The following is a 27530-nucleotide window of genomic DNA, read 5'->3' on the forward strand; positions in this document are numbered from 1 at the left end:
GAAACCCATCTCTTGAAAAAGATATTGATAAACTAGCCACAAACAAATATACAGTATTGGTTAGTTCAGAGCACACTCAGAAAAAAGAGGAGTGGCTATTTTATGGAATAAAAGTATGCCCATTCCTAAAACCATTAAGTCTTATCAGGATGACAAAGGAATGTTTTGTATGGTTACAATACAAATTAATGGGAAGACTTACACTTTAATTAATGTATATTGGATACCTGGAATTGGTATTAATACAGTGAAACATCATCTTGATAAGATCATATCATTCTCTATAGGAGATATTATTTTAGCTGGTGACTTTAATTGTATACTACATGAAAGTGATACTACCACTATAGGAAAGAGAAGAATTACATCTAATGCAAAACATTTAAAGGATTTTGCTAATTCTTATCATTTGAATGATATTAATAATCAGATAGATTCAAAATCATTACCATACACCTTTTTTCTAACAGATACAAAACTTATTCAAAAATAGATAGGGTCTTTATTTCTAACCAGATGGTAACAGATTTAATTAATTCCAAAATCATTTCATGTCCTATATCTGATCATAATTCAATTGTTTTGAATTCATGATAAAAATATTCATAATGTTCAGATCAAAAGGATACCAGCATACTTAACTCAACTAAAAGACTACAAAGAATATATACTTTCAGAAGTAAAACATTTTTAGACATAAATAACACTCCTGAAGTCTCCATTGTTTATGTTTGGGATGCCTTAAAATCATATCTATATGGACAAAGTATCAGATGGTATAATAATAAAAGGAAATCTTGGGATAAGGAATTGTTAGATATTCAAAGTAAATTAGACTCTTATAAACATAATAATAAAGAAAATATTATGGACAAGAAAGTTATTGAAGAAATAAACAAACTAAATGAGAAATACAAAGAAATTTTAACTCATAAAGTTAAAATAACTTTAGAGAAATACAAGTTTTGTCTTATTCAATAAGCCCCAAATACTTACATAGACTTAAAAATAAAACAAAAAGGTTGAATAAACAAAACCATATCAAAGAAATCTTTTCTCTAAGGAAAAAGAAGAATGTTTCTAGTATACCAGAAATACTAGATGAATTTAGAAATCACTTTCACAAAATTAACCATAATAATATTAACATGGAACCTAAAGATAAAATAAAGGAGTTTATAACCACAAATATGAATAAAAAGCTTAATAAACAACAGATTAAACTATTGGACAAGAGTATTTCATATACAGAAGTTATTACGCAAATAAATAAGCCTAAATCAAACAAAGCACCGGGTAATGATGGTATTATACCAGAGATATATAAAATCCTTTCTAAAAATACATATTCATTAATACATAAGGTTTTTATTTTGGCCCAAACTGAGTTAATAACCCCCCCATCTTGGCAATATACATTTATTTTGCCAATTTTAAAACCTAATAAAGATCCAACTAGATGTTCTTCATATCGGCCCATCTCATTACTTAATGTTGATTATAAAATGTTTATGAATATCTTTGCTGATAGATTGAAGACAATCATTCCCGGCATTATAGATATAGATCAGACAGGCTTCATTGTAAATAGAAATACTTTTGATAATATAAGAAGAACTTTACATTAATAGATTTTGCAAATAGGAAAAAGAAAGATTTAACACTTATTAGTCTTGATATAAGTTCAGCATTTGATTCAGTAAGTTGGGACTATCTGTTTACCTTAATGAAGTGCACAAACTTCTCGGATGCATTTGTAAATCTAATTGAACATTTATACAAAGGAACGTTGGCTTATATTAAGGTAGGAACATATGTTTCACAAAAATACCCATTCTTAAAGGTACAAAACAAGGATGTCCACTTTCTCCACTATTATTCACTTTAGTAATGGAGCCTTGGGCTAATTTGATCAGAAACAGTACTGACATAGAGGGTTTTGAAATAGATGAAAATACAACATCCAAAATTAAACTTTTTGCAGATGATGTTCTAATTACATCAGCAGGATCTAATTCTTCTATACAGTCTCTATTTGATAACATGATGAATTTTAAAAGTATTTCTGGTTTAATATTCAATAAAGAAAAAAACTAAAATACTACCTATATATACACGAAAAAATATTCTCATTAGTGATTTTACTAAATATGTACCCAATTCAGGTCAGATAACTTATTTAGGTATAATACTATCTAAAGATATTAAATCTATTATATATAATAATTATAATACCTGTTTTCTTAATATACAAAATCTTTTTAATACCTGGAATAATATGTTTTTTACTATGGAGGAGAGACTTACAATTATTAAAATGATAATATTCCCCAAGATTTTATACTTAATACAATCAATAATACTTCCACCTACAAAAATAATTATCAAGAAACTGAACACACTAATGTTGTATTTCTTATGGGCACCTAATAGACCTAGGATTGCATTAAAGAAACATACTAATAGCTGGTCTCAAGGGGGTATTTCTTTTCCAGGCTTTAATTTATATACTATCTCTTCTATTGTAAAAGTTATTACTTTATTAATAGATCAGTCATATGTCACAAAATGGAAAGATTATTGGGAGCTAATTAGTATACACTTCATGAAAATCTCCTTAACACATAAAAATATGATTGTAAATAACTCCATGTTATGGTTACTAAAGGAATTTTGTACTTCACCTATTACACCTAAACATATGGTTTGTTACCCATTAAATATTATTATTAGTTATCGTAACTTTATATTCATGCACCCTAAGTATAGGGAATGGAATTTTATTGTATTTCCTATAGTGTATACTCAGGGTATGCTTTTGTTATCTACTTCTGAAGGAACTCATTTAGCTATAGATAATGATCTAAAGTACTGGTATCAGTTGATATCTGATAATAAAGTTAAAAATCTAGATTTCTTAAAACAAGAATTTGATCTAAGAGAAACTTGCTGGTTAGAGGTTCAGACCTTTAGACAACATCTCATTAATAAAATAGATTTAATGTCTATAACTGTTAAAGAATCTATTCCAACACTGATTGATTACTTGATATTAAATTTACAACATAAAGTTTCTGATAAAGGTAAACTTTCATACATACATAAAGTTATCAGACAAGAAACTTTTACAGTGTAGATTCATACTGGAATTATTTCACTTCTATTAATGGGGACCCACCAAATCAACAAGATAAACAATATATATTGGAATCTGCTTATAGAACTACGTCTTCCATTGTCTGGAGACTTTATACATGGAAATTTTTACATAGATCTTTTTATACACCTTTGATCATGAATAAAATAAATAATAAAGATAATCTATGTAAGAGATGTAATGTAGAAATTAATGCTGACTGGGCTCATATGTTTTATGACTGTATAAAATTGAAAGAATACTGGAAGTCAATTAATGAATTTTTGCAGGCTCTTTTACAGATAATTTCATTATTTCTAAATCTCTTATATTATTCAACACACCTGTACATCAAAGTGTTAAAAAGGTTAAGCTTCCCTTGTTATGGTCTATTCTAGCAGTGGCTAGGAAAATAATAACTAGAAATTGGATTTCAGATACACCTCCTTCGTTCAATGAATTTAAAAATGTTATGAATATAGTGTGCCATATGGAAATAAACACAATTAGGACTAGAACAAACAGAAAAACATCTTATTTTATTGTATGGGATAATTTACAAAATTTGTTAAAAAAATTTTAATTTCAATAGCATGGTATTTTAGTTTAATTGATCTGATTGTAGTGGATGTCTTTGTAAATACTTTAGTTGTTTTGTTGAATATTATAATAACACCTATTTTTAATTACTTGTATAAAATTGTTATGATATTTCTCTTATATGTTAAAACAATAAACCTGTTTTGAAAAAAAGGAATTAACCTACTGCAGAAACCTTCCTTGAAAGTATACTACTTTATTGAATACCTCTATAACTGCACTGTTTTGTACCTTGAGCATTGTTTTACTTTGTCAGCATTGGCCTACAAACCTGGACAACTTAGATTGGCCATTTGACCTTAGGGGTTTTGTGTTCCCCAGTAACCCCCATACTTGAATCAAGTTGAGCTATAATAGCACTTGGGTGTTTCTCTGTGTTGGTTTATATACTCATCACCATCATTTCTCAGTGAGAACTGTTATTTGATTGTGATAAAAATTGTTAGTTTTCCATCATTCTAGCAAAGACGCGATACTTAGAACTGTTCTTCCAAATCTCATGCTACCATTTGACTCATTGTAGAGTGGCTGACTAGGTTAAGTGCCAGTAAATGGGTGGCCTAAGAGAATTTGGTCTTCAGAATTAATTGAACACTATTTGGGCCAGTTACTGCTGTCTTTGCTGAGTAAATGAAGTTTTTAATATTACAATGTCTGCCTGCTAGCTCAGTGTGCATAGAAATCCAGCTAGGAAAGCAGCTTAGCCCCAGAAGACACTTTTAAAAACAAGTATGAAGCAGGGTAGTTATAGCAAGTCTAGAATGTGTTGTAAAAGCAGTTCAGTGACATGATTCAGTCATCTCATAATATTTGTTTTACTTTATATGAAGTCGTTTTTATATCTAGTTGTATTTTCCTTGAGTAGTACAGACAGCATACATGCAATGGCTGCATTTGTGGTTATCTTGGACTCGGAATCAACAGCAGTTTCTCTCAAATGTGGTATAAAATTTATTTCGCATGTGACAGCAGGGAGGCCATATTTTGTTGTGTCTTTAAACAGTACATCAGGCTCCACCTAAAATAGACTTGAGTGTGTGCTATAATGTCTGTGTATACATTGGAAACCATATAACAAATTAAAAGACTTGGAATGACTGGAGCTCTACAAGGGGAAATGGAACAGAAAGTTGAACTTGAAGGAGGGCAAACACACTTGTGTTTAATTCTTAATTAGTGTGTGTAATAAAACCATTATTGTTTATTCTTTCAGAATATTCAGTCTACAAACTGGCAGACTATGAGGTTTAAGCCACCACCCCCAAATTCTGACATTGGATGGAGGGTAGAGTTTCGACCAATGGAGGTAAGAAGGCTATCCTTTCAACTTAATTATGTGAATACTATTCCATAACTTATGTTATTATTTGTGTTTAATGAAAGTGCTTTGATCTCAGCAGCAGAAACACAGTCTGTGAAACTGTTGTGTTTATTTTCTAGTTTTCCAGCAATGTTGCAGGACAGTACCTCAATCTGAATTTGTATTCCTCCATATACTCAAACATCCTGTATTGTTGTTTAACAGGACAAGCCCCAAAAAAGTGCTTGTGCATGTTTGTAGGTGTATCACAGTAGCACTAGCCATGGTAACGGATAGCAGAGAATTCATGTACTAGATAAAATGGAAATGAGACGGTAAAACCCAGGATAAAGCTCTAATCTTAAACCTGTTTTTTTATTTTAACTATCATGCTGTAACTGAGACCATACTGTATTAGTCTGATGGTCACCTGTAGTTGGTGTGCACTTGAGATATCTTTCTTTTCCTGCACACTCAACTTGCATATCCCTTTGTGACTCACCCTGCCATCTTTGCAACCTTTATTTAGTTGTATGTGCATCACAGTGGTTCCAACTTCTTTCCATGTGCTCACACTATTTGGCAGTCACTATATTTCTGAGGTACAGTGTGTCAACAAAATGCAACACAACAAATTTAAACATCTCAGCAACATTAATATGAAAAATAAACTGTCATGATGTGTATATGGCTAAACAATTAATTTTGGCCAAAGTTAAACAAAGCAATTGTTTTTGAAGTGGACAAGCCACTCTGCCCCTCCACACCCACATACTAATTCTGAGATTGCTGCACCTTGGAGAAAGTGACAAGTACTTATCCCTCATTCTTTATCCAGTGCATAGTGGATCCTGTACACAGCAAACTTATTACCAAATCATTGAGGCAATCAAATTAGTATGAATGTAGCTAACAGGATTTCAGTTCTGTTAGCAGGGATTCACAAAGTTTAAGAGAAACCAGCATAAGATAAGGTATATGAAGACCTCTTCCAGATTTCTAGTTCTGGCTCCTCTTCAAAGGTCCAACATGACAGTGGTGGTCCCTGCGCCTTTTCTTGATTCATCTTCTTCAGATTGTTGTCCATCAGTTTGTTTTGTTTGTATATATCGGGAAGCTGAGCATGGAGAGAGTCTCCCCTTAGCTGTCCTAGAAGGTGAGCCCTAGGTTTGGTTGCTGTCCTCCCTCCCTCCCTCCATCAGTGCTCTGGAAGTTTGAACTGTAACTTCCAATGGGCAAAGCCTAAGCTTTTTGGTAAAATCAAATTATGTCCTCACATTTTAAACAAATGTTCATATCTCTGAAACCATAGGGATTACTGAAGAAGTGTCTACGTCAAACTCTTCAGCACTAACCACTTTTATAGTGGTAGTATTCTTTAAGGCCTAGTATTAGACTGGATTTTATAAGTCACAGTAAACACAGTAACTGTAAAGTTTGTAATATGTTGTAAGAGCTTTCGTATGAGGCCAGGCAGTTCTTTCTTGTTGAGATGTTTAGAGAAGCATGGCATTTGTGACAATATAAATAAATATTATATGAAAAACAATATTGCCGTATCACTAGACAGATGCCAATTGTTAGTGCAACCATATTGTCCATCAAGTAACTAAAATGAAATCTTTTAATAATTTATATGCAGCATGGCTTTCAAATTATTAATGCAAATATGAATAGGGAGTATTCGATGCCTGCAAGTGTCAGTAGGGTATAACTAGAGAAATGTCAGGAGGTGTCAGTAGGCTTTCAGTGTTTAGTGCCATTGGAAGCATTTCCAGTTTGGAGAGATCACGGGGCTTTGAATCTCTTTTAGTCATCTGGTTTGAAAATGCTCTAGTGGGGTTGTATATGCCTGCCCCATTCCAAGAGTTAAGCAAGTATGTGACATCATCTGTGACACTCCCATTATTGTTTCATGTTTCTAACTTTAGTCATTCCCCTTCCTACTATAGACTTCGGACTTTTCTTTTTTTGCATCTGTGATAGATGGCCAAATGGCTGTAGAACTATACTGTGCAGTAGGTTGTGTAGATTGTGTCACTTGTGCTAGTAGCGTCATACAGGCCTCTTCCGAAATCCCACTGATGCGTGCGTCTGTTGCAGTGGGTCCCAAAGTCACTAGGCCACTGTTAACCACATTTTCTGTAGGTTCCTGCCATTTCAGAAGAGTGCAGGTCTTCACTGAAGGATTCCTTGAAGCAGAATGAGCCATAAAGCCACAGGTTTCATTGATTGGGATGATTTTTCTGAAGGTGCAGCTCCCTTTTTCATGATTTCTTCTTTGGGAAGACCATATAATGATGTTTTCTTCAGGGAGAGTTACTTTAACTGTAAACTATAACATTTGGGTTGTAGCTAGGCTTAGCACCATGACATAGAGGGATAAAGCCCTAACTACAGTCCAAACACCCAAAGTTTGATTAGCCACTTAGGCATCTGAGGTCCTGAGGGGGAGGTGTGAGCAGGCCAACACCAGAGGGAGGAATGTTTATCTTTGTACTACCTGAGGGGAGACATGGTCCATGTAAGGTAGTAGCCCACTGATGGCAAAATAAGATGAGCATAGAGCAGGAAGAGGGATGAACACTATGGTAAGTCATAACTGAAAAAATCCACCCCTCCTCCCTAACAGAAGCAGTTACTTTCGAACCCTCAGGGCACTTGAAAATTCTGTGCTGGCTCAAGCCCGGAATTGTAAGTTAGTCCTGGAATGGAAGAAGCTGGCAGACCCGGTCATGGACGTGAACACTGGGGAAGGACTGAGAGATGTGAAGTAATGGGAAAGGGGACAAAAACATTTGTGATATATACCACCTACCTTGTGCAACTCATAGATGGATACTAGGCAATCTGTCACCCAGACCAATATCAACATTTATCACCTTTCTCAAGATAGAACATAACAAAATAGGCCCAGGTAGATTTTACAAGTTCCCAAAGATAGTGAAGAATGTAGCTAGGGCACTGCTCCATAGGTGGGTAAACACTGAGATAAGAACCTGTCATGCAAGCGTGTCATATTGATGTGTTAATACTGCTTAGGGTCCTTTGTATATGTGTGTGTTGTAAGAAATATTATTTCTATGAAGACATAGTAGTCAGGGATGATGGGGGTCTTTCACAGCCTGGAAGGCCAGACAAAGATTGCCATGGAGGAGGAAGAGTATGTTCCTTAAATTTATAACATAGTAATAATTACTTTCATCAGTGACCATTTTTGAGTTTATAATCAACAGTGTTTTTCTGCCTGCTGTCCTAAATTCTCTTGAAAGATGCAGTTTTAGTCAAAAATATGGACTACTCCTGGGTTACTGAATTCATAAAAATAACAACACGTTTTGTAGAAAAAAGTTTGATTAAAAGTGCTTTAAAATTTGAGCCCTGTTGGTGTTTTGAGCTGCACAGTTTGAAGGTTCCTTTGAAAGTTAATGATTTCAAGAAGTCGAGTCAGACGGAACTAGTACAAGATTTAACATATTAATAAAAGCAGATATTGCAGTACACATTTAACGATTTTTTAACCAAAGTACCACATTATTTAGTTAATTACCATGGTTTTATAGGAAGCCTTAATGTTGCTTACTGTACTGAACTACTTAGGCTAAATTTGTTCACATAGCAGAGTACAAGAGCTTTGCACATGTGTGCAGAATAAGACCATAATACCATCCATCCCTCCCTCCTTATAACTTCAATTCACTAGTTGTAGCTTTTTAACATTCTTCACACTAAACTTTTAAAACATTCTCAGTTATGTAGCCTGTACTTTTATATTTTAAAGATTAAAAATGACTTTGAAAATTCATTACTTCTGGTAGTGGTAACAGATGCTTCAAAACCTTCCTTAAACATTATGTTACAAAGCACATCTTATTGCTCACTCCCAACAAAAGCTGCTTCTTTGGTCACTGAATATGTTTATGTTGAGTATATAATCAGCCACGAGTCTTACATTAATTACTGGAATTTGCCTGCATTTCTTTGCATTTATTTTAATATTTAGTACCTGTTTTTTTATTTTTAATCTATTGTAACCCAATGGGTAGTACTCCCACTTTTCATTAGTCATCTTGGAACATTACCTGGTTATGTGACATACTAAAGTCGCGTTATAGGTAAGTGGAGAGGAACAAAATCAAATCCAGGGCGGCAGGATAATGCTTGTTAGCAGCTCATAGCCTTAAACCTCTACACTTGACTGCCAAACTTAAAATTATGTCCTAAAAGTCCACTTTACCTTGCACCTCCTGCCACACTTTCTTAGATACAGTGTAGAGGAAATAAACCATCATTTCAGATGTTACCTGTATGTTGTCTTTCTAAATTAAAGTGCAGCTATATCAGCCGTAATCTCCATACACACATTAATACAACAACTTTCAGACCTCCCCTTGCTTCTTTTCTTGTTTAAGCACAATCTGATCTCCAGATGCTAACCATCTTGCTTAGGTTAATAGACCCAGTATTAATAACAAGCTTATAAAGATTGTCTCACTTGATCGAAATTGTCTCACTTTGTTCAGCTCTGGTCAGTCTTTTCCTACTGATTTTAAAAGAAAAGTAAAGTCTGTTACCATCAAATATATTTTTAAAGCTCAAGACCAACAGCCAGAGTAAAGAGGGGAGCCACCCCAGGCAGAAGATGCTGCGGGCATCATCAGGAGATGCCAGTTGATTAGTATTGCGGTACCAGTATTTGACTACAGGACTGAGAACTTCATTTTGTGTGTGGTATAACTTGTGCACACAAAAGGGGCTTTTTTTGCTCCTTATATTTGAAGGGGATCAAACTGTGGAACAGCACCATTATATTTCACTGTAGCAGTTGTTTAATATTAGGTACATAGTGGTTTTAGTTCAGCGTGACCTCTGTCTTCTAGTCTTACGGGGTCAGAGGACACAAAGCCTATGACTGACTTCCATTATCAAGCTGCTGTTTTGTAATGGGGATAAGGTTTGGAAAAAAATGTTAAAAAAGCACATCCAGAGTGAGTACTTAACTTAGTAATATTGTAGTAAAAAGTAAATTAAGATGCCTCTGCCAAACTAATTCTTTTCACCTCTAAACTCGTGTTAAGTATCACCTTACTTTCTCCGTCTATACTCTGTCTAGCCTCTTTTTAATTACTGTAATTATCTTTGTTTCCAAACTCATCACCTATATCTTGTAACGTGTTTTGAATACTATATTTATTTGACATAGTCACATTTATCTTAATTCACATTTTAAAAATGTATTATTCATGAAACCTTTGTTTATTTGTTACTATTTTTATGTATGGTGCATAATATTTTTGGTGCATAATATTTTTAATGTATATTTTAATTGTATTGTGTATAATGTGTGTTTTTCTGTTTATTCTATTACTGTATAAGTTACAAACTGTTATTTTTATTTGTATCTTTTGGAACTTTTCCAGTGGGCCTCTGCTGAAAATGGGCATGTCCCAGTCAGATTATCCCGGTAAACCAAAGTCAAGTAAATAAAATACAAATACATAAAAGCGGACCTTATTTTTAAGCCACAGAGGAAAGACACGCATGAGGTGTATATACAATACAGGAGTTTAAAATATACACATTTAAAAAAACTGATAAAATAATTAGCCCTAAAAAAACACAACTGATTAATCTAAACTTAACTTGCCCAGCTGCTACCATGTCCACAATAATTACAGTTTAGGTGCTCAGTGACTAGGGTACTGTTAATAAAAATCTTATCATTAATTCACAGGAAGGCAGTGCCAGCTGTGGGAATCACACGGTTGAATCTCTTTAGCAGCCTGCATTGGTGGGTTAAGCTTCCAGACTTCTCCTTTGGGAACTTTCTTTCCTGTTTACTGTTATATTTTTGATTACTTTCTGTTTTGTTTTATTTGAAAAAATATAAATATGTGTTAACTTTTATTTTAATACATTTATTGTTTACTACTGCTTTTGATTCCCCTGGGAATTCTAACTTGTCATCATCCATGCTTAACAGATAAATTGCATTTAGACGGTAACTACCCTTTGCATCAAACAGCCTGGTAAAGGAGCTAAAAGTTTTTTTTACAATAAGTGGGTTTACTGTGTATGGTAGAACTAAAAGCCGTACTAACATTGTTTATAGAAATCAAAACATGCAAGTAGCTAATGTCCGTTTTTGAAGTATGAAAATTAAATTTTAAAAGTTCAATTATTGTCCCTATATAATCCATGCATTCCTGTAACTTTGTATCTGAATCAACCCAATAAACAAAACTAATGTCAGGAAATAAAACAAACTGGGCATTCCAAGAATTTGCATATTCTGAAGTGAATAAAAAAAACTTTTTAAGAATAGCACAAAATCAAATCGGCTTAGCTGGGCACTCATGCCTCATCCACGACTTGCTGTGGTATCCCCCCTTGAAATTAATAAAATTATAGTACAGCACACTTTCCATAAAATCATATATAATATTAACATCACTATCACTAAAGTGCTCATACTGGTGTATCATTTAATTTTGCCATTCTAAGCCAACATGTGGAATTGAAGAAAGTAGATCAACCACATCCAAAGTTGCAAACATCCGTTCCTTAACATACATCTCTGATGTTAAATTACTTAAACAGTACTATGAATCTCTTCTTAAGTAATAAAAACGAGATAACAGGGAGTTCTTCATGGAATCCGTGAATATTGCCAAAAGCTGTATTATTGAACCTCCTTTGTCCACTACAGGACACATAAAGTGGATTACCTTTTGACTTGTGTACTTTAGGGATGCCAAATTTGTCAGGGTAAGAGGTTTGTAAACCTTCAAAAATCCTTGAGTCTGCACATTAATTTTCCTCTCAAACAGCAATTCTTCATATTAATTTTCCTATTAAATGCCAGTGATACACAAGACACAATTGGATTGGATTGCATGGCTAGGCTTATGAGAGGACCTGGTCGTCTTTTGCCTAGTATATATCTATGAACCTGAAATATGCTATATTAATTTCATTAACAGATGATGTAGCATATGTTTTATTGTTCTTTAATATTTTGTTCATTTTCCCAACATAATCATCAGTATCCGTGAAGACAGTGCCACCAGCTTTATCAGCCTTCATCAGCTGATAGACTTAACAGTAGATCATTTATATAATAATCTCCTTTCTTTGACAGTTAAATTAAAACACAGAACTGTTAGTAGTTCTTTCATTTTTTTCTAACATCCTCAACCAATACACATAACACATTTAAAATAGCAAGGGGGATTAAATGTGCTCTTCTTATACAAAGATGTGGAAGATATGATAATAAAACCAGATTGGTCAATTAGGGAAATTAAATAGTCTACTTACAAAATAACTTAACTCTAATAAAATGCCTGCAATGTCTACCCTAGATGTAAGGACAGAACTAAGGTTATATGAAAACAAGCTGAAACCGGTATCATCACTGTCACTCCCAGATCTGTAATTGAACATTTTGAAATTGTCCTTATTTAATACCGTGGACATTTTGTCAGTCTCATTCCAAAAATCATTCTGTGTCAAAACTAAGACCAATTGCTTCTTATACTGTATTGTCTCTTCCCATCCCTTCACAACCTCATCATCTATTAATTTTGCGAAGTTACAACTTGGCAAAGAGCCAACTTGCCAAGCACAACCTGTCCGCTGGTCAAAAAAGGATCTCACTAAAAAAATTACAAGTAAATATTTTTATGTGGAGGCACCCCCCCCCCCCAAAAACTTATATATAGCAGCTCCTCTTCATGTAAACACTGAAGAAGGAAGACATTTCCCTTATGCAATCCTGACAGCATACAGTTAACACCTGCACTGGCAGGGCAATGTTATGGGTATTGTAAAGCAAAATTCAGTACAACAGTAAACAAGGTAACAATCCCTGACAGCATACAGTTAACACCTGCACTGGCAGGGCAATGTCATGGGTATTGCAAAACAAAATTCAGTACAACAGTAAACAAGGTAACAATCCCTTATGCAATCCCTGACAGCATACAGTTAACACCTGCACTGGCAGGGCAATGTCATGGGTATTGCAAAACAAAATTCAGTACAACAGTAAACAAGGTAACAATCCCTGACAGCATACAGTTAACACCTGCACTGGCAGGGCAATGGCATGGGTATTGCAAAACAAAATTCAGTACAACAGTAAACAAGGTAACAATCCCTTATGCAATCCCTGACAGCATACAGCTAACACCTGCACTGGCAGGGCAATGTTATGGGTATTGAAAAACAAAATTCAGTACAACAGTAAACAAGGTAACAATCCCTGACAGCATACAGTTAACACCTGCACTGGCAGGGCAATGTCATGGGTATTGCAAAACAAAATTCAGTACAACAGTAAACAAGGTAACAATCCCTGACAGCATACAGTTAACACCTGCACTGGCAGGGCAATGTCATGGGTATTGCAAAACAAAATGTACTACAACAGTAAACAAGGTAACAATCCCTGACAGCATACAGTTAACACCTGCAGTGGCAGGGCATTGTCATGGGTATTGAAAAACAAAATTCAGTACAACAGTAAACAAGGTAACAATCCCTTATGCAATCCCTGACAGCATACAGCTAACACCTGCACTGGCAGGGCAATGTCATGGGTATTGAAAAACAAAATTCAGTACAACAGTAAACAAGGTAACAATCCCTTATGCAATCCCTGACAGCATACAGCTAACACCTGCACTGGCAGGGCAATGTCATGGGTATTGAAAAACAAAATTCAGTACAACAGTAAACAAGGTAACAATCCCTTATGCAATCCCTGACAGCATACAGCTAACACCTGCACTGGCAGGGCAATGTCATGGGTATTGAAAAACAAAATTCAGTACAACAGTAAACAAGGTAACAATCCCTTATGCAATCCCTGACAGCATACAGTTAACACCTGCACTGGCAGGGCATTGTCATGGGTATTGCAAAACAAAATTCACTACAGCAGTAAACAAGGTAACAATCCCTGACAGCATACAGTACACCTGCACTGGCAGGGCAATGTTATGGGTATTGAAAAACAAAATTCAGTACAACAGTAAACAAGGTAACAATCCCTGACAGCATACAGCTAACACCTGCACTGGCAGGGCAATGTTATGGGTATTGAAAAACAAAATTCAGTACAACAGTAAACAAGGTAACAATCCCTTATGCAATCCCTGACAGCATACAGCTAACACCTGCACTGGCAGGGCAATGTTATGGGTATTGAAAAACAAAATTCAGTACAACAGTAAACAAGGTAACAATCCCGCACTGGCAGGGCAGTGTATGGGGCATTGAAAACAAAATTCAGTACAACAGTAAACAAGGTAACAATCCCTTATGCAATCCCTGACAGCATACAGTTAATAACAATCCCTTATGCAATCCCTGACAGCATACAGTTAACACCTGCACTGGCAGGGCAATGTCATGGGTATTGCAAAACAAAATTCAGTGCAACAGTAAACAAGGTAACAATCCCTGACAGCATACAGTTAACACCTGCACTGGCAGGGCAATGTCATGGGTATTGAAAAACAAAATTCAGTACAACAGTAAACAAGGTAACAATCCCTTATGCAATCCCTGACAGCATACAGCTAACACCTGCACTGGCAGGGCAATGTTATGGGTATTGAAAACAAAATTCAGTACAACAGTAAACAAGGTAACAATCCCTTATGCAATCCCTGACAGCATACAGCTAACACCTGCACTGGCAGGGCAATGTTATGGGTATTGAAAAACAAAATTCAGTACAACAGTAAACAAGGTAACAATCCCTTATGCAATCCCTGACAGCATACAGCTAACACCTGCACTGGCAGGGCAATGTTATGGGTATTGAAAAACAAAATTCAGTACAACAGTAAACAAGGTAACAATCCCTGACAGCATACAGTTAACACCTGCACTGGCAGGGCAATGTCATGGGTATTGAAAAACAAAATTCAATACAACAGTAAACAAGGTAACAATCCCTTATGCAATCCCTGACAGCATACAGTTAACACCTGCACTGGCAGGGCAATGTCATGGGTATTGCAAAAATAAAATTCAGTACAACAGTAAACAAGGTAACAATCCCTTTTGCAATCCCTGACCGCATACAATTAACACCTGCACTGGCAGGTCATTGTCATGGATATTGCAAAAATAAAATTCAGTACAACAGTAAACAAGGTAACAAGAACATTGACAACTTGATGTCAACAGCTAAGAATGGAACAGTAATAACTCAGTACAGATGTGTAAGGTACAACCAAAAAGGAAAACTGACTATAGTCACTACTTTCCAATAAACTGCCATAATCTAGCCATTAATACTACTGGAGGACAAAAGCTGGCTTATATTATCCCATAACCAAGCAATACCAGAATGTTGATGACCTCCGACTTTAGCCAGAGAGTCGGTGAGCTTTGATGAAACTCATCCGGGATGAGAAGTCTAATATACTTTAAAAGTTATTTCCACCCTGTTGCTGACACTTGATCTGATGTTCTCCAGTTAGATGCAGTATATAATTTAAGTATTAACTGAGATTTGAAGGCGCCATGCAATCTGATAATGGGTAAACCCAAATTAGGAGGGTAGTCCTCTAATATCCATCTAGAAAGAAGCCTCAGTGCTCAAGGCTGAATTGCAACTAGGAGACGTATTTCCAACAGTATAATTCCAAATGGCCTGAGGAAAGTGGAGCTCATGCAGTTGATGTTTGCAGAGTTAGAACCTTGTCAGGTTGGCTCCAGATGAGCAGTAGAGCAGCTGATTCATATGGGCATTAAGGAGTCCCACTTTACGGGCTTATTTTTAATTTATTACTGTTCATGTGGTGGATAGCAGTACCCTTTTAATATCCTTCTCTTTGTAAGGGAGTACAATTCTGTGGATTATGCCAATGGCAAAGATGGCACCATGAATGAATTTGTTCTGTAGCATATGCCAGTTATACTTGTCCTGGGTGTTGTAGTGAATTGGTTTTAGAATACTTCCATACACACACACACACACACACACACACACACACACACACACACATACATACATACATACATACATACGTACATACCTGTACAGTGCTTGGGCCCTCGAGCCATTTAAGAGCACCTCCACAATGTTGTGGGGTTTTAGCGGTGGTAAGGCTTGTACCGAAGGTAAAGAAACACCTAGATAATGAGATTTTTACCAGGGAAATGGAGAAGTGGAAGAGAGCACTGACAAGGTAGAATACTCTGGTATAATTACTGAGAACATCATCTGCTATATAGATATAATGTAAGATAGTAAAACACTCTCCATAGGTGAAACTGAAGCAAATTCAGTGAGTAACATTCAAATCAAAGATGCAAACCAGAATGTAGAAGGCATAATATAGCAGTATAAGTTAGTCCAGGTTGGTCTACCTGCAACCATTTACTGCCATCTTGGATCAATGATCTCATCCTTGCATCAGAAGGCTCTGTATATGATGTTCATCGTGTTTCACTGTTGCAGTCACTACACTTGGGTTATCCTGCTGGCAGGCAACCCACAGTCGGCCAGAGTTCCAAAGTCTAGGTCCGGCATCGGTTGCTGTCGCCTCTTCCCTGACGTCAGTGCGCCAGGGGTATAAAAGATGCAACCGACCCCATTTTCTTCAGTCTTTCTTGCCGCGCGGTGCCCAAAGCAAAAGCATTTCGCAAGTGAAGGTCGGCCGACTCCTGAGATTTTCGAAATAGAGTTTCAGACCCAAAGTCTTCAATAAAGCTAAGTACCACGTTGGGGAAACTTTTTCTTGCTCCAGACCGATGTCAGTAAAAGTTAATAATTGTATTTCTCGTGGGAAGCAAATACCTCATAAGGACTTTCACTCTTACTGTATTCCTTGCCTAGGCCCTGACCACGACGTTACTAGTTGTCGGGTTTTGTGCTAGATTCAACAAACGCACTGTTAAGCGTCGGTTTGATTTTACTTTACATTACTTTGGCTGAAGGTTTAACTACATAATGCTCTTGGAACAACCGATGACCGGAATTCATAAAAAAACGCAACGACAATGAAAAGGACAGGCATGCGAGGTCCAAAACCGACGACAAAGCCTCTTCTAGGCCAGTCGCTGGTTCTCAGTGAGGCGCTTTCGCGGCCCCTGACACCCGCTACCTCAGAGCCACAGGCCGTAGCCGATAGCCACATGGAGACACCTAGGCCTGTGGAAACTCAAGGTATTGGGCCTGCGGAAACAGAAACTCAAGGTATTGGGCCTGCGGAAACTATTCCCTCAGATGGGTCTGGAGCCGCTGAGCAGGCATCGGCTTCTGAGGGTGTTTTCATACCTTCACAGCTTAATATAAAGTCCACTGCAGCAGCCAAGGCAAAGTCAAAAACACCATTAAAGACAAGGAAACAAGTACAGCATTCTCCAGAACAGTCAACCATGCCAAAGAAGCAGATGCTTAAAATGGCCGAAGACCTAATTACTTTAATCACGAGTTCCCATCCCCCTCCTGACAAAAGGCCTAGGCAACACACTGACTATGATTCCTCTGACCAGGTTTCTATTTCCTCTGATTCCTCTTCAGATCAGGGATATTCTCTCCCTCCCTATGAGGACTCTGATGCAGAAGAATCTATACCTTCAGCCTGTCCGCCTGACGATTATTCTTTTGGGGAAACCCTGCACACCATGAGTGGAGCATTTCCATTGGGAGAGCCAGGATTACTCGGAAGCCAAGAAAAGGCTCAGATACTTTCTTTTACTGCCTCAGCACAGGCCCCTGGCTATTCCCCCTGTGCTTGATATTGTTGATGATGTTTTCTCTGAATCCAGTCTGTCTCCTGATTCTTTACGCCCTGCACCAGTAAAGCCAGACAGGTACTACAGGGTCCCTGACTCTCATAAATTTCTTTATAAGAACTCTGCTGCGGTCCCAGAAACAATTTCTCAGGGTCCCAAAGGGGTTGAGGCTTCCACTGCTAAAAACCCTGTCCTCTCTGATAGGGATTCCAGAGCTCTGGATAGATGGTGGAAAAAGTTTACACCTCTGCTACTTTAGCTGTAAGGGCTTTAAACTGCCAGTTTCACATGCTTAAATATCAGCAGTACCTCATGTCTTTGTTAAAATAGAAAATGTTTACAAACTCAAAGTCCTGACAGTAAGGAAATGCAGGATTTATTGCATGCAGCTGAACAAGTGGGAAAGCATACTCTGCAATGTGGTTTTGATTCATTAGAGGCTTCTTGTAGAGCCGCAGTTACAGGCTCTGTCATTCGAAGGCATGCTTGGTTGAAAGAACAAAGTTTGCCTGAACATGTTAAAGTAAAATTATTGGATGCTCCACTACAGCATGATACTTTGGTGTTAAGGCAGAAGAGGTTTTAAAGAAAATGAAGGATAAAGCTAAATCAATGCAGACAGTAAAGGATTTCTTACAGGTTCAACCACCTAGGTTTAGCAGAAATTGGCCCTCAAAAAATTGGTCCTTTCCAGTGTCAGACAGGCCACAAAGAGGCAGATACAGACGCCCAAGAGGCAGATCTCAGCCCCAAGGCTCCTACAGACCTAAACAATGGGGTGCTTCAGCCCCCAAAGGAGGAGAAGACAAGTCACAACCTTATAGGAAACAGTCCCAATGACGTCCCTCTACTAATGCCGAGCACTTACCTTTTGGCAGCACCCCTAGGGGGAAAGCTAGCACTTTTCTCACAAAATTGACAAATGATCATCCAGGACAAATGGGTACTGAATATTGTTTCTCAGAGTTACAGGTTCCACTTTCACACCCTTCCAAAATCAAAAGGTATGCCGGACCTGCCACAAAACCAATGGGCAGAGGCACAAAAACAAATTGCTGCTCTCATGGACATGGGAGTTATTCAAAGAGTACCACAGCAAGAACAAGGACAAGGATTTTACTCAAGACTTTTCCTAGTACCCAGAAAGGACAAAGTCTGGAGACCAATACTGGACTTGTCAATCCTAAATACTTTCCTGGATGTTCCAAAATTCAAAATGTTAACACTGCAGCAACTACTACCCACGCTGGGCAAGAAGACTTGGCTAGTTACTTTGGACCTCAAGGAGGCATACCTGCATGTCCCAATCATGCTTACAAACTCAGAAAGTCCTGACAGTAAGGAAATGCAGGATTTATTGCATGCAGCTGAACAAGTGGGAAAGCATACTCTACAATGTGGTTTTGATTCCTCAGATTCATAGCTGGCTCAATGCATTACCAATTCTCTGCACTGCCCTTTGGCTTATCTACTGTGCCCAGGGTCTTCACAAAATGCCTGGCACCAATAATTGCATTTTGCAGGCAAAGAGGAATTCAAATATATCCCTACTTGGACGACTGCCTCATTCAAGCAGAGAGCAAGGAGATTCTTCTAAAGCATCTGGCATTTGTAAAAAGATTACTAATTTGCCTAAGGTACACAGTAAACGAAAAGAAATCAAAACTAGTGCCCTCTCAAGAGATAATATTCCTGGGTGCAAGCTTAAATACAACTACACAGATGGCTTATCTCACGCCAGACAAACAAAGGCAACTGACTCATTACTTTCAAATGATGGCAACAAAGACCCAGCTCCCTGCAAGAAAAATTCTGCAGGCCCTGGGCTTCACGGCGTCCTGCATTCTACTCGTTCCATATGCAAGACTGCATATGAGGAAACTACAATGGTATCTAAAAAGTGTTTGGACTCAACATTGCCACAGCCTGGAAACAATAATAACTTTAATTTCTGCCTACAACAGGAGTTTCGATGGTGGTCCCAGGCCTGTCACCACAACAAGGGACAGCCTTTCACCTTACCCACAGCCAGGCAGACAATAACAACGGATGCATCGGATTATGCCTGGGGGGCACATATGGCAGGAAAATGTATTCAGGGCACGTGGCCCAAGGAAAAAATGCATCTTCAAACCAATCAAAAAGATGCTAGCTGTACAGAATGCCCTGACAGCTTTCAATGACCTACTACATCCAGGACAACTATTAATAAAGACGGACAATACCACAGTTATGTGGTACATAAGCAAGGGGGCACACATTCCTCCCCCCTCTGCAGGCAAGCCATGACTTTGTGGAACACAACATTGACCTATCAAGTACATCTGCAGGCACAATTCCTGCCAGGAACGAAAAATACACTGGCAGACGAACTAAGCAGAAATAGAAGAAACAACACTCTGGAACACGATGAATAAAGCAGCAACCACCACAATAACCACTGAAGAATAAATAAAAAACTTTTAATCTCTCTGCCTCCTAAGAGCCTTCAAGGAGTATAATACAAGTAAAAAATACAACCAAATATATACACCATCACAATAATCAATTAACCATTCAGCAGCAGCAATCAATTAAGCAATGCTTTCCAATTAAATTCTTCATTTAATCCATATGGAAACATTGTTTTAAATTTTAAAATATACATTGCTTCTTTCTTTATTAAAACAGACTTAACATCTACCTTATAATTTTCAGGTAAACAAACTTGTTCTAAAACAGTTGCTTTAAGATGATTACTTATGCCCCCATGAAACTGTGCAAAATGTAAAGCTACAGGACTCTCTTCATTACAATTATTTATATCTCTGATGTGTTCAAGAAGTCTTAACTTAAATACTCTTTTCTGCCTCCCCAATATAAAACTTTTTGCATGGACATTGTAAACAATAAATAACACCTATAGTGTTACAATTAAAAACATTTTTTGTAGTAAATTTTATATTATTAATTGAGTCAAAAGAAGGTACAATAAATTTACAGGCCTTGCATTTCCCACAACTAAAAGTCCCTGTTCTAGTGGGACCTTTGTATAACACAAGAGGGGGTGGCTTAAATTTACTTAACCAAAAATCTTTAATACTTTTGCCCCTACTATGAAAATTGTAAATTAAGCTTCACTCCCACAATGTTGTACATTACTTAAGGAACATAAGTAGTTCCAAAATTGTCTAACAATTTTAACAAACACCTCCGTAAATAATCCATAAGTGGTTACAAAATATATAGGATCCTTTATGTCACATACGTAGTTATTCAAACTAGCATCGGAGCTATGTGAAACAGGGTATATATAACCCCTGTTCTTGTGACCACAAAACAGTCTGCTATAACTATGTTCTTCCAACTTGCCTTCCAAAAATACATAAAAATCTGTTAAATCCTCCAGGAAGGCCTATAGTCTCAGGGTGCCACTATTTTTTGCATAACTTAGGTATTTTTTTGCATCATTTTTTGTTACCTTATGTTATGAAATTACCGTCGCATATTACAGATGTGTTTGATTTTCTAGAAAAAGTTAAGAAAATAAACTTTAAACAGAATATGAGATGGGTTACAATAGATGTTAAGAGCTTGTATACTAATATCCAACATCATTTTGGAATAGAGGCCATTAGATTTTCTTGGGGATACACCAGCTACGAGTATATTGTGGAACTGGTTCATTTTCATTAACACACAATTTTTTTGAATTTAATGAAAATATTTATCAGCAGTTGCAGGTACAGCCATGGGGCTGCCTTTGCCCCCATGTATGCTAATCTTGCTATGGGGTTATTTGAGTTAGAAATTATATATAAACACAATTTTTTAACACACATGTAATTCAGTATTATAGATACGTAGATGATTTGATATTTTTGGTAGATGATAGTGAAGCTGATATTAAAGATTTTTATAGTGATTTGAATAACAACAGATGGAAGCTACAGTTTGATGATTTAAAAATTGGGACCCAGGTTCCTTTTTTAGATGTAATTCTTGACATCTCGGATGGTAAAAGTTTAACTGCTTAAATAGAAAATTTGATGGGGGGTTTCAATATGTATATGGCACTAGTGGCCACCCCCCACATACTTTAAATGCCCTCCCTTACAGTGAGATGTTAAGAATACATAGACTTTGTAATAAATCTGAAGTCTTTAATAAAGAGATAGAATCTATGGTACGATCTTTTGAAGGTAGAGGTTATAATAAAGAGATTTTGGAACATAGTTATAGCAGACTGTTTTGTGGTCACAAGAACAGGGGTTATATATACCCTGTTTCACATAGCTCCGATGCTAGTTTGAATAACTACGTATGTGACATAAAGGATCCTATATATTTTGTAACCACTTATGGATTATTTACGGAGGTGTTTGTTAAAATTGTTAGACAATTTTGGAACTACTTATGTTCCTTAAGTAATGTACAACATTGGTTGAAGCTTAATTTACAATTTTCATATCAGGGCAAAAGTATTAAAGATTTTTTGGTTAAGAGTAAATTTAAGCCACCCCCTCTTGTGTTATACAAAGGTCCCACTAGAACAGGGACTTTTAGTTGTGGGAAATGCAAGGCCTGTAAATTTATTGTACCTTCTTTTGACTCAATTAATAATATAAAATTTACTACAAATGTTTTTAATTGTAACACTATAGGTGTTATTTATTGTTTACAATGTCCATGCAAAAGTTTTATATTGGGAGACGAAAAGAGTATAAGTTAAGACTTCTTGAACACATCAGAGATATAAATAATTGTAATGAAGAGAGTCCTGTAGCTTTACATTTTGCACAGTTTCATGGGGGCATAAGTAATCATCTTAAAGCAACTGTTTTAGAACAAGTTTGTTTACCTGAAAATTATAAGGTAGATGTTAAGTCTGTTTTAATAAAGAAAGAAGCAATGTATATTTTAAAATTTAAAACAATGTTTCCATATGGATTAAATGAAGAATTTAATTGGAAAGCATTGCTTAATTGATTGCTGCTGCTGAATGGTTAATTGATTATTGTGATGGTGTATATATTTGGTTGTATTTTTTACTTGTATTATACTCCTTGAAGGCTAGATTAAAAGTTTTTTATTTATTCTTCGGTGGTTATTGTGGTGGTTGCTGCTTTGAACTAAGCAGAAATCTCATGGATCTTCACGAATGGAAGCTAAATCCACAAGTGTTCAGCATGATAACAAGGAAATGGGGGTGCCCAGACATAGATCTTTTTGCCTCCCCTCACAACTGCCAACTACAGAAATTCTGCACAAGAACTTATCACTCACAAGCATGGAAAGTGGATGCTCTGTCATTCAGCTGGAAAGCCCTGACAGTTTATGCCTTCCCTCCACTGCCTCTTCTTCCCAAGGTGCTCCTAAAAGTCAGACAAGAGAGGCCAAAAATGATCCTGATTGCCCCAGACTGGCCATGCCAGCACTGGTACCCAATCCTAAAGAGCTTGTCTCAAGGCCCAGCCTGGCCTTTACCTCTAATTCTTCATCTTCTGACTCAACAAAACAATCAGATTCTGCACAGTCAACTCAGAACCTTAAATCTGACAGCATGGAAAATAATGTAGCCACTCAGACCGCACCTCTCTCTAAAGCTGTTATGGATGTCATTTTAGAAGCCAGGAGGCCCAGCACTAGGAAATCTTATGCAGAAAAATGAAAGAGATTCTGTGCTTGGAACCAGGCACAAGGCCTCGAACCACTTGTTCCAAATATACCTCAGATTTTACAATACCTAACTGAGATGCTGGACAAAGGCCTATCCTTCTCATCTATTAAGATCCATGCCTCTGCCATTTCAGCTCATTACAATACGGAACCTCCTATTTTTTCACATCCACTACTAAGGTAGTACCTCAGAGGGGCAAAAAACATAAGACCCCCAAGGAGAGCACCAATACCTACTTGGGATCTCAATTTTGTTTTAGAAAAGCTCACACTGCCTCCTTTTGAACCAGCCAGCACAGCTGATATAAAATACTTATGGAAAACTGCTCTGCTCCTAGCAATAACTTCAGCAAGAAGAGTCTCAGAGTTACAGGCATTAATGGCAGTGGAACCTTTCATCATTTTTCACCAGGACAGGGTCTCTCTTAGGACAAACCCAACATTCATGCCAAAGGTGGTATCCAATGTGGCTCTTAACCAAATCATTCATTTACCAACTTTCTATCCAAATCCCCAGAATAAAGGGGAGATACTTCTGCATGCTTTGGACATACATAGCTACGATTCTACTTGGACAAAACAAAAGCTTTCAGAAAAACTGAGCAACTATTTGTGGCCTATGCTGCAGGATCACAAGGAAAGCCTATCTCAAAGCAAACCATTTCAAAATGGATAGGACACTGCATTCACTTCTGTTATGCACAACATGGCAAATCAGTGCCTAAGGGCATTAGGCCACATTCTACTAGAGCAGCAGCCACTTCAGCAGCCTTTCTTAGGGGAGTACCAACCAAAGACATTTTAGTAGCTGCAACCTGGAGTTCAGTGCACACTTTCACCAAGTACTACCACTTACCTCTCTACTCTAAATCCAGAGCAGGCTTTGCCGCTGAAGTTCTGCAGGGCCTGGTAGCCTCTCCTAATCTTATTTAGGCCCAGCCACCCAACCTCAGCTTTGGGATTCAACCCAAGTGTAATGACTGCAACAGTGAAACACGATGAACATAGTACAGTTGTGTACCTACCATAAATGTAGATGTTTGAGTGTATTCACTGTTGCAGTCCAGGTTACCCACCCACCATCCCCCTTCTCATTGCTGGGACTTTTTTGTAATTCTCAACTCTATACAACCTATATGGTGTATTTGCTTGTAGATGAAGGAAATGTTTATATTAGTACATGCATGCTTTTTGGCATGTTTTTATTTTTCCAGCCTTCCTATCTGGGGGCACCTGACATCTGGGGCACGAAAAACTGAAGAAAATGGCAATGTTTGCATCTTTTGTACCCCTGGCGCACTGACGTCAGGGAAGAGGCAACAGCAACCGACGCCGGACCTAGACTTTGGAACTCTGGCCGACTGCGGGTAGCCTGCCAGCAGGATAACCCAAGTGTAATGACTGCAACAGTGAATACACTCTAACATCTACATTTATGGTAGGTACACAACTGTACTTTTTCCCTTTCTGTATAATGGTCTTCTGGTGACCCTGTTAAGTGTCTCTAGAGTGTCTTCTGCTGTGGTTGGAGTCTTGGAGGTGCCCTTAAACTGGTAAGTCATGTTTGGCGTCAGCAAAAAACTATTAACCTTCAATAACCGTGAAGTAGATACTGTTAAGTGCTGGCCATTCCTGCCCCATTAGAGGTGTTGGGAGGTCATGAGTGTGATAACTAGGGATCAGACACAACAGAAGTCTCTGGTTCCAACTCTCATGCCATTTCTGGTCGTGATCACAGTCATGATCTTCATGCTGCTTTTTGTATGTCTTACAGTGAGGACATGGCAGTGGACCGTGCAATGTCGGTGGCTGTAAAACTACCACCAACTCATTCTGATGTCCCCTTTCATCAAAACACAAAGTGGTGGACAGCCAGCACCAATCTCCTAGTTAGCTTCTCTTCCACAGACAAACTCATCACAACAGCTGAATACAGATTCCCCATTGTCAAATGGTGAAGTTCATCTTAGCTCTTCCACATTTCAAGGGTGGTAGTTCCACCTGGTGAAATAGACTTCAGTATCAGTCTTTTTGAACTAATGGCAGTTCTTCTAGCCCAGAAAATCTTGGAGTGAAAGGTGCTTATGGGGTGCCTTCTAACTCTGTCCAGTAGCCAGTCCTTTATGTGGTGGATAAACTGGCAAGAAGGCATGTGTTTGTATCCACTGTGTCAAAGGCAGTGTGTCTCTGGCTTAGAACCATTTACAGAGGTATTGCTGTGTCAGAAGTTCACCTTACAGTGGAAGTAAATATGCTTGAGGATTGTTTGAGGCATTCCTTTTGTCCTATTCTATAGTTATGGGATCAAAAGCTGTGTGTTGATTGGATGTTCCAGAAGTGGATACAACAGTGATTGACCTGTTTACCATCTAGGGAAATGCTGTGCATCCCTTCTCTTCAGCGTGGCAGGACAAAGGTGAGTTCATGGTGGATGCTTTTTTCCATATTTTGGTAAGGAAAATAGTTTGCCTTCCCCCATTCCTGTTGATTCCACATTATATTGCAGAGTTCAGGGGAAAAAAAATCCAAAGGCAGTTCCTCATGTCCATTGGGAAATGTGTAGTTTCAGATTATTGTGTCCCTTTCAATACAGGAGACTCTGCAGGTTCCAGCCATATAGGTCTTTCATGTCTGGAGTAACAGCTGTGTCTGTGCAAGGGCCCTTCTCCTTCTTAACCCTGCTTACCCCACCACATCTTATAGCTGGAGTATCTGAAGTGTTTGATGTTGCCATCAGGACTTCCACTAGGCAGGTACATATTCTGCCATGTGATCAGGGTTCTGCACTTGAGCAGTAAATAGTATCGCAACAATTGATCAGTTTGCAGGTCATCCTGACTTGCCTTAGCTACTCAGCTAGTCTACAGTCAAGGTGCTTGTGTCAATTATTTTGCCCATTATAATCTTGTAAAGGGCACCTGCTTGACAAGAGTTTTCTTAGAGAACTACTGTAACTGCAACTACTTTAGAAGAGCCTCCTCTGCTGTGTAAAATTTAAGCTTCATGGTTAACAGGCTTGCTTGTCCCCCATTTGAACTGTCATCCAGCAGTGCTGAAAGTCACATACTGGAAGAATCTTTTTCTGCTGGCTGTCACCTCTGCTTGCAGGATACCTTAGCTAAAGGACCATGTGTAGAAAACCTCTTCTGCCTTTTATTATGCCTGTCCCTTTGAAACAACATATGTTTCTTTTGAAAGTGGTTTCTGAATTGCCCCTGAACCATTCATCGCCCTGTTTTGTTCACTGTGATAAAAACCAGAGAAGAGAGAGAATTGTTCTTACCTTCATTATGTACTGCCAACTCAGAGTTTACCTGAAGTTGGGTGTGTGAGTTTGACTGAACAGCTGTTTGCCTTCTTTGGTCTGTGGTGGGAAGGGCTGACTAGTCACAGAGCAATCAATTTTGAAGTAGTTTGCCGGCTGTAGTGTCTCCTGGTTACAGGTGTCTTACTGCCCATGGGAAAGTACTTCTGTCAAGGGATACTATTAGTGGCTACAGGTGCATGCTTCACGAACGTCTGCATTGCAGGCATCTGTGCCACAGCCAGTTGGTCTTTGGTTCACAGCACTGCAAGCATCATTCTCCAAGCTGTGACTGTAGGTGTGATACATTGGTTGGTCATTTTTCATCTTTTTTCCACCCCATGAATTTATTGAGTAGGATTCTGCTCAGTCATAGATCCACTAAGCAGATTTCTTGAATTAGACATAACGCCTATCATCTTACCATAGTAGTTGACTTGTGAGGGCAATTTTTGATGAGTCTGAGGTTCTTCATGTTTTCCGTTTTGTTTTGATAGCCCCTCCACCCAGTCTTGGCTGTTAAAGAACCCTGTTAGTTTGGCAAGTATATAATGCGTAGCACGTCTGGAAAGTCTAGGTGTCAAATTTCCATTTTGTTTCATTTGAAGGAAATATGTTTGCACAGTGGCTGGGGCAGACTTGACTCTATTACTGTATCTGCTCTTATATGTGTCGCTTGATGTGACAGTGTGTACCAACACAAGTAACATGTGTACCCAAGAATGAAAGCATCTGGAAATAATATACTTCATTGGAAGAGAAGAGAGACC

General features: G+C 37.7%; 1 protein-coding gene across 1 annotated transcript in view; it reads left to right on the forward strand.

The window, feature by feature from the left end:
* The window catches only part of GCLC (glutamate-cysteine ligase catalytic subunit), a gene marked incomplete in the record, with an annotated part of 1017552 nt that overhangs the window by 907805 nt on the left and 82217 nt on the right, over positions 1-27530 (forward strand). Inside the window, 1 exon segment of the mRNA XM_044063752.1 lies at positions 4950-5042. Within this exon segment, the coding sequence (XP_043919687.1) occupies positions 4950-5042 (93 nt within the window).

This window comes from Protopterus annectens, chromosome 2.part2 (genome assembly GCF_019279795.1).
Source record: "Protopterus annectens isolate FY-2018-M chromosome 2.part2, PAN1.0, whole genome shotgun sequence".
Lineage (NCBI taxonomy): Eukaryota > Metazoa > Chordata > Ceratodontiformes > Protopteridae > Protopterus > Protopterus annectens.